Here is an 8,952-nt window from a genome sequence, read left to right on the forward strand (position 1 = left end):
CCCACCACCCTGGGGAGGAGTCATACCTCCTAACCCCACCACCCTGGGGAGGAGTCACCCCCACCCTGGGGAGGAGTCATACCTCCTAACCCCACCCCCACCATGGGGAGGAGTCATACCCTCTAACCCCACCCCCACCACCCTGGGGAGGAGTCATACCTCCTAACCCCACCCCCACCACCTGGGAGGAGTCATACCTCCTAACCCCACCCCCACCACCCAGTCATACCCCCACCCCCACCATGGGGAGGAGTCATACCCTCTAACCCCACCCCCACCACCCTGGGGAGGAGTCATACCTTCTAACCCCACCCCCACCGCACCTGGGGAGGAGTCATTATTATGCTAATTGATGTGGCTCATGCTGTGGACTGTGTTTTTTTTGTAATGTCAGCTGAGTTCATTCAACAAATCACAACAAAGATTGATTGGTACACTTCCTGTTTTTACTTCCTGCTTTGCTTCTATGGTTACACTCGCAATGACCGCCCACTCGACTCATTCCAATTCTACATGGTATGAACGCTGGACATATTCAGAAACAGATTCATTGTCTCATTTACAAAACACATTTATTGGACAGATAATGAATTGTAATTATATGACCATTATAACATTAGTATATGTATCAACTATCGCCATATCAACTGTCTATCAAAATTAAATAAATGAATCATAAAATACGCCGCTGTGGTGACCAAAGTTGAGGTTAAACAAAAGTGATGTCACTATTTTGCATCATCGATGAGTAAGTGATGTCACTATATTGCATCATCGATGACTAAGTGATGTCACTATTTTGCATCATCGATGACTAAGTGATGTCACTATATTGCATCATCGATGACTAAGTGATGTCACTATTTTGCATCATCGATGAGTAAGTGATGTCACTATATTGCATCATTGATGACTAAGTGATGTCACTATATTGCATCATCGATGACTAAGTGATGTCACTATATTGCATCATCGATGAGTAAGTGATGTCACTATATGGCATCATTGATGACTAAGTGATGATGTCTGGTTAAAGTCTCTGGTTAAAGTCTCTGGTTAAAGTCTCTGGTTAAACTCTGGTTAATGTCTCTGGTTAAAGTCTCTGGTTAAAGTCTCTGGTTAAAGTCTCTGGTTAACGTCTCTGGTTAAAGTCTCTGGTTAAAGGTTAACTGGTTAAAGTCTCTGGTTAACGTCTCTGGTTAAAGTCTCTGGTTAAAGTCTCTGGTTAAAGTCTCTGGTTAAAGTCTCTGGTTAACGTCTCTGGTTAAAGTCTCTGGTTAATGTCTCTGGTTAAAGTCTCTGGTTAAAGTCTCTGGTTAAAGTCTCTGGTTAAAGTCTCTGGTTAACGTCTCTGGTTAAAGTCTCTGGTTAACGTCTCTGGTTAACGTCTCTGGTTAAAGTCTCTGGTTAAAGTCTCTGGTTAATGTCTCTGGTTAAAGTCTCTGGTTAACGTCTCTGGTTAAAGTCTCTGGTTAAAGTCTCTGGTTAAAGTCTCTGGTTAATGTCTCTGGTTAAAGTCTCTGGTTAACGTCTCTGGTTAAAGTCTCTGGTTAATGTCTCTGGTTAAAGTCTCTGGTTAAGTTAAAGTCTCTGGTTAATGTCTCTGGTTAATGTCTCTGGTTAATGTCTCTGGTTAAAGTCTCTGGTTAAAGTCTCTGGTTAAAGTCTCTGGTTAAAGTCTCTGGTTAATGTCTCTGGTTAAAGTCTCTGGTTAATGTCTCTGGTTAAAGTCTCTGGTTAAAGTCTCTGGTTAAAGTCTCTGGTTAAAGTCTCTGGTTAATGTCTCTGGTTAAAGTCTCTGGTTAACGTCTCTGGTTAAAGTCTCTGGTTAACGTCTCTGGTTAAAGTCTCTGGTTAAAGTCTCTGGTTAACGTCTCTGGTTAAAGTCTCTGGTTAGTCTCTGGTTAAGTCTCTGGTTAAAGTCTCTGGTTAACGTCTCTGGTTAACGTCTCTGGTTAAAGTCTCTGGTTAAGTCTCTGGTTCTCTCTGGTTAAAGTCTCTGGTTAATGTCTCTGGTTAAAGTCTCTGGTTAAAGTCTCTGGTTAAAGTCTCTGGTTAATGTCTCTGGTTAAAGTCTCTAAAGTCTCTGGTTAAAGTCTCTGGTTAAAGTCTCTGGTTAAAGTCTCTGGTTAATGTCTCTGGTTAATGTCTCTGGTTAAAGTCTCTGGTTAACGTCTCTGGTTAAAGTCTCTGGTTAAAGTTTCTGGTTAAGTCTCTGGTTAAAGTCTCTCTGGTTAACGTCTCTGGTTAAAGTCTCTGGTTAAAGTCTCTGGTTAATGTCTCTGGTTAAAGTCTCTGGTTAACGTCTCTGGTTAAAGTCACTGGTTAAAGTTCTGGTTAAAGTCTCTGGTTAATGTCTCTGGTTAAAAGCTCTGGTTAAAGTCTCTGGTTAAAGTCTCTGGTTAAAGTCTCTGGTTAAAGTCTCTGGTTAAAGTCTCTGGTTAATGTCTCTGGTTAAAGTCTCTGGTTAAAGTCTCTAGTTAAAGTCTCTGGTTAAAAGTTCTGGTTAAAAGCTCTGGTTAATGTCTCTGGTTAACGTCTCTGGTTAAAGTCTCTGGTTAATGTCTCTGGTTAAAGTTATGGTTAAAAGCTCTGGTTAATGTCTCTGGTTAATGTCTCTGGTTAACGTCTCTGGTTAAAGTCTCTGGTTAATGTCTCTGGTTAAAGTCTCTGGTTAAAAGCTCTGGTTAATGTCTCTGGTTAAAGTCTCTGGTTAACGTCTCTGGTTAAAGTCTCTGGTTAATGTCTCTGGTTAAAGTCGCTGGTTAAAAGCTCTGGTTAATGTCTCTGGTTAAAGTCTCTGGTTAAAGTCTCTGGTTAAAGTCTCTGGTTAATGTCTTTGGTTAAAGTCTCTGGTTAAAAGCTCTGGTTAATGTCTTTGGTTAAAGTCTCTGGTTAAAAGCTCTGGTTAAAAGCTCTGGTTAAAAGCTCTGGTTAAAAGCTCTGGTTAAGGGTTCTGGTACCTTTCACAGTGGTCTGTTTGAGTGTTTTTTCAATCTTTAAAAAAAATGTTAACCTTTATTTAACAAGGCAAGTCAGTTAAGAACAAATTATTATTTACAATGACGGTGTGTATCAGTCATGCTGTGGGTCCTTTGTAAAGTGTGTGTGTATTGTAGTGTGGTGTGTACTGTAGTGGTGTGTGTTGTAGTGGTGTGTATTGTAGTGTGTAGTGGTGTGTAGTGGTGTGTGTTGTTGTAGTGGTGTGTATTGTAGTGTGTAGTGGTGTGTATTGTCGTGGTGTGTGTTGTAGTGGTGTGTGTTGTAGTGGTGTGTTGTAGTGTGTGTTGTAGTGTGTTGTAGTGGTGTGTATTGTAGTGTGTAGTGGTGTGTATTGTAGTGTGTAGTGGTGTGTGTTGTAGTGTGTTGTAGTGGTGTGTATCCGTTGTGGCTATAGAGGGGATGTGTCTCTCCTTCTTCTGGTCCTGGTGGGTTTAGTCTGTTTGCCTGGAAGACACAAGGGGACCTGGTCAATGTAATTCACAAAGCGCGTGTGTGTGTGCGTGTGCGTGTGTGTGTGTGTGTGTGTGTGTGTGTGTGCGTGCAGAGCTTACCTTCAGCCCCTCGTATCTCAGGCAGCAGAGAGGTTCTTAGTTCAGGGAAGAGAATGTCTGGCTTCCTCTTCCCAACCGTAGCCATACGCTCACGGTCTCCTCGGTCACGCTCGCGGTCGGACAGGAAGGAACGTTCGTGGATCACACTCTTCTCTGATATCATCTGCAGAGGACAGAGAGAAGAGAGTAGAGAGAGAAGAAGAGAGAAGAGATAGAGGAGAGAGAGGAGCTAGAGAAGAGGAGTGAGGAGGAGTGAGGAGAGAGGAGAGGAGAAAGAGAGGAGGAGAGGAGAGGAGACAGGAGAGGAGACAGGAGAGAGGAGAGGAGAGAATAGAATGATATAGCCCGAGGGAGGAGTGGTTCGATGATATAGCCAGACAGGGGCCTGGGGGGTTAATGTCTACTATCTTGTGGAAGAACATTTCACTTGAGCACACACACACACACACACACACACACACACACACACACACACACACACACACACACACACACACACACACACACACACACACACACACACACACACACACACACACACACACACACACACACACACACACACACACTTACCTGAGCCATCAGATTGCCAGTGAAATGACTGGAGAGAGATTGCTGTGAGATTCTGTTCAAAATGTTTACGTGTCTTTTAGACTTGTCTATTGACCTAGAGACGACAGACAGACAGACACATAAACACACAGTCACCATCGTCTCCAGGGCGCGATACAATCAGATCCACATAGCGGTTGTGTTGGCGGTGGAACTGCATTGTGAGCGAATCAAATCCACAAGTGGCTAAAGCGGACGTTGCCATTGGCTGGAGTTAACATTAACAGACATCCCACGCTGCCTTGTTTCTAAAGCGGACGTTGCCATTGGCTGGAGTTAACATTAACAGACATCCCACGCTGCCTTGTTTCTAAAGCGGACGTTGCCATTGGCTGGAGTTAACATTAACAGACATCCCACGCTGCCTTGTTTCTAAAGCGGACGTTGCCATTGGCTGGAGTTAACATTAACAGACATCCCACGCTGCCTTGTTTCTAAAGCGGACGTTGCCATTGGCTGGAGTTAACATTAACAGACATCCCACGCTGCCTTGTTTCTAAAGCGGACGTTGCCATTGGCTGGAGTTTCTTGGAACACTGTGATGTAACACCACCTCAACCATACAAATCCTTTTTATTTAGTTTCATGACTGTTCAATTTGAGTGTCATTATTTCTATATAGCGTACACTTTCTCTCTGTATTTTTTTTTTTACCCCAATTGGTAGTTACAGTCTTGTCTCATCGCTGCAACTCCCGTACTGACTTGGGAGAGGCGAAGGTCGAGAGCCATGCGTCCTCCGAAACACGACCCAGCCAAGCCGCACTGCTTCTTGACACAATGCCCGCTTAACCAGGAAGGCGACCGTGTCAGAGTTTACCACGCCCAGCCGGCCGGCCACAGGAGTCGCTAGTGCGCGATGGAACAAGGACATCCCTGCCGGGCCAAACCCTCCCATAACCCGGACGACGCAGGGCCGGCCAAACCCTCCCCTAACCCGGACGACGCAGGGCCGGCCAAACCCTCCCCTAACCAGGACGACGCAGGGCCGGCCAAACCCTCCCCTAACCCGGACGACGCAGGGCCGGCCAAACCCTCCCCTAACCCGGACGACGCAGGGCCGGCCAAACCCTCCCCTAACCCGGACGACGCTGGGCCAAACCCTCCCCTAACCCGGACGGCCAAACCCTCCCTAACCGGACGACGCAGGGCCTGCCAAACCCTCCCCTAACCCGGACGACGCAGGGCCGGCCAAACCCTCCCCTAACCCGGACGACGCAGGGCCGGCCAAACCCTCCCCTGACCCGGACGACGCAGGGCCGGCCAAACCCTCCCCTGACCCGGACGACGCTGGGCCGGCCAAACCCTCCCCTGACCCGGACGACGCAGGGCCGGCCAAACCCTCCCCTGACCCGGACGACGCAGGGCCGGCCAAACCCTCCCCTAACCCGGACGACGCAGGGCCGGCCAAACCCTCCCCTGACCCGGACGACGCAGGGCCGGCCAAACCCTCCCCTAACCCGGACGACGCAGGGCCGGCCAAACCCTCCCCTAACCCGGACGACGCAGGGCCGGCCAAACCCTCCCCTGACCCGGACGACGCAGGGCCGGCCAAACCCTCCCCTGACCCGGACGACGCAGGGCCGGCCAAACCCTCCCCTGACCCGGACGACGCTGGCCGGCCAAACCCTCCCCTAACCCGGACGACGCAGGGCCGGGCCAAACCCTCCCCTAACCCGGACGACGCAGGGCCGGCCAAACCCTCCCCTAACCCGGACGACGCAGGGCCGGCCAAACCCTCCCCTAACCCGGACGACGCTGGGCCGGCCAAACCCTCCCCTGACCCGGACTACGCTGTGCCGGGCCAAACCCTCCCCTAACCCGGACGACGCAGGGCCGGGCCAAACCCTCCCCTAACCCGGACGACGCTGTGCCAAGTGTGCGCCGCACCAAGGGTCTCTCAGTCGCGGCCGGCTGCCTGGACTCGAACCCAGAATCTCTAGTGGTGCCAGCTAGCGATGCAGTGCCTTAAAACCACTGTGCCACTCGGGAGGCCTCATTCTGCACCTCTAACGCGATTTGACATCTCCACCTCCGACACTGCCAAAACAACCACTATGTGTGTCTGCTATCTGATTGGCCTAAGCCTTGTCGAGAGAGGACAAACAAACAATAACAACAACAAAAACAACCCTGGTCCAACATTCTCAGTGTGATGCATTATGGGAGCTGTAGTTCTGCACCTCAGACCGAGTGTTCCGGGTTGAGGCCCCACCCCAACTCCGCCCAGGTTGCCGTTGCCATGGGCGACGACAGCCAGTAGGTTCTGTGAAGGTGTCTGTGTGAAGGTGAGTGAGAGGGGAGGGATGAGAGGTAGAGGTTGGTCCTGGGTTGGTCCTACGGTTGGATCGTGGTCCTCTACGGTCCTCTCTGGTTCTTCCACTCTGGGTTTGATGGCGATAGTGTTGCTCAGACTCCTAAACAAAACAGATTTAAGATTGTATCCAAAATGGCACCCTATTCCCTATATAGTGCACTACTATAGACCCTATTCCCTATATAGTGCACTACTATAGACCCTATTCCCTATATAGTGCACTACTATAGACCCTATTCCCTATATAGTGCACTACTATAGACTATAGACCCTATTCCCTATATAGTACTTTAGACTACTATAGAGACCCTATTCCCTATATAGTACACTACTATAGACCTATTCCCTATATAGTACACTACTATAGACCAGAGCCCTATTCCCTATATAGTACACTACTATAGACCCTATTCCCTATATAGTACTATAGACCCTACTTTAGACTACTATAGACCAGAGCCCTATTCTATATAGTACTATATAGTACACTACTACAGAAAAGTAACTTTAAGATTATTATTATTTTTAAATAACTACTACTTTTTTACTACAGAAAAGTAATTAAGATTATTATTATTTTTAAATAACTATTTTTTAAATAACTATTTTTTAAATAACCGCTAATAATGCTGAAACTGATCGTACACGGTGGTGGTTCGACCGTGGTGAACGGCGACCGCGTGGCTCTCTGTGGTCCAGTCAGCCTTCTCAGGTTTATTAACAGCTGCAGTAGTGGTCATAGTAGTGGTTCGACCGTGGCGAACCGCGACCGCGTGGCTCTCTGTGGTCCAGTCAGCCTTCTCAGGTTTAACAGCTGCAGTAGTGGTCATAGTAGTGGTTGACTCTATTGTCTTGTCCGGGTCTCGGGGTTTAGACTCTGTGGTGGTTGGAGCTTTGGAGAGTTTGGTGACGTTCCCTTTGACTGTTGTACTGCTGGAGTCCTGGGTGGAGGAGAGGAGGGGAGGGGAGGGGAGGGAGGGGAGGGGAGGGCAGGGAGGGAGGGGGAGGGGAGGGGAGAGGAGAGAGAGGAGAGGAGAGGAGAGGAGAGGAGAGGAGAGGGGAGGGAGAGGAGAGGAGAGGAGAGGAGAGGGAGAGGAGAGGAGAGGCGGGGAGGGGAGAGGAGAGGAGAGGAGAGGAGAGGAGAGGAGAGGAGGGGGCAGGGTTAGAGGAGAGGAGAGGAGAGGAGGGGAGGGGAGAGGAGAGGGAGAGGAGAGGAGGGGAGAGGAGAGGAGAGGAGAGGAGAGGAGAGGAGAGGAGAGGAGAGGAGAGGAGAGGAGAGGAGAGGAGAGGAGGGGAGGGAGGAGAGGGCAGGGTTAGAGGAGAGGAGAGGAGAGGAGGGGCGGGGAGGGGAGGGGAGGGGAGGGGGCAGGGTTAGAGGAGAGGAGAGGAGATGTGAGAGGAGAGGAGAGGAGAGGAGAGGAGGAGAGGAGAGGAGAGGGAGAGGAGGAGAGGCGGGGAGGGGAGGGGAGGGGGCAGGGGGGAGAGGGAGAGGAGAGGGAGGAGAGGAGAGGAGAGGAGAGGAGGGGGCAGGGTGAGAGGAGAGGAGAGGAGAGGGAGGAGAGGAGAGGAGAGGAGAGGAGAGAAGAGGAGGGGAGGGGCGGGGAGGGAGGAGGGGAGGAGAGAGGAGAGGAGAGGAGAGGAGAGGAGAGGAGAGGAGAGAGAGGAGAGGAGAGGAGAGGAGAGGAGAGGAGGAGGAGGGGAGAGGGTTAGAGGAGGGAGGAGGAGAGGGAGGAGAGGAGAGGAGAGGAGAGGAGAGGAGAGGAGAGGAGAGGAGAGGGCAGGGTTAGAGGAGAGGAGAGGAGAGGGAGAGAGGAGAGGAGAGGAGAGGGAGGAGGGGGCAGGGTTAGAGGAGAGGAGAGGAGAGGAGAGGGCAGGGTTAGAGGAGAGGTTGAGTGTGTGTTTCTGTGCTCATTTTGGCAGCTGTTTTAGTCTGAGTCACATTTGAGTAATTTCATCCTTTGTTTCATCATTTTAGTAATTATCAGTCCTCTAAATCTCTGGACAACTTTAGTCTCGTTTTAGTAATTATCAGTCCTCTAAATCTCTGGACAACTTTAGTCTCGTTTTAGTTATTATCAGTTGATTAAAACTCTGTTTCTTTTTTTCTAGTTTTAGTCAGTCATCATAATAGTGATTTTTTTTTTCTCCATTAAATAATGAATATTTACCTTTAACGTTCATCATGTGCCTTGTCCAACTAGACCTTCTATCCCCTTGTATACCTTAGCTGGAAACAGTGATATTCTGACAGGCTGTAACCACTGGTAACCAATGGCAACCAATGGTAACCAATGGCACCCAATGGTAACCAATGGCACCCAATGGTAAGCAATGGCAACCAATGGCAACGAACGGTAACCAATGGTAACCAACGGTAGCCAATGGTAACCAATGGTAACCAACGGCAACCATTATTAACCATTTGGGCTATGAAGCCTCGGCGACATGTTAATACTTAACAATAATAATT

General features: G+C 49.1%; 1 protein-coding gene across 2 annotated transcripts; it reads right to left on the reverse strand.

The window, feature by feature from the left end:
• Positions 1–3,299: 3,299 nt before the first annotated feature.
• Positions 3,300–7,312, reverse strand: LOC127916415 (uncharacterized). 2 transcript variants are annotated; one of them, XM_052498190.1, is made up of 5 exons: positions 7,128–7,312; positions 6,349–6,582; positions 4,128–4,221; positions 3,555–3,717; positions 3,300–3,447 (listed from the first exon to the last, which is right to left on the reverse strand). In XM_052498190.1, exons 1-5 carry the CDS (start codon positions 7,310–7,312, stop codon positions 3,392–3,394), a joined length of 732 nt encoding a protein of 243 aa, XP_052354150.1. In that variant the 3' UTR covers positions 3,300–3,391. The 2 variants fall into 2 exon arrangements, with proteins under 2 accessions (XP_052354150.1, XP_052354149.1); XM_052498189.1 differs by having other exon boundaries at positions 3,555–3,783.
• Positions 7,313–8,952: the final 1,640 nt, after the last annotated feature.

Source organism: Oncorhynchus keta, chromosome 35 (genome assembly GCF_023373465.1).
Source record: "Oncorhynchus keta strain PuntledgeMale-10-30-2019 chromosome 35, Oket_V2, whole genome shotgun sequence".
NCBI classification, from domain to species: domain Eukaryota; kingdom Metazoa; phylum Chordata; class Actinopteri; order Salmoniformes; family Salmonidae; genus Oncorhynchus; species Oncorhynchus keta.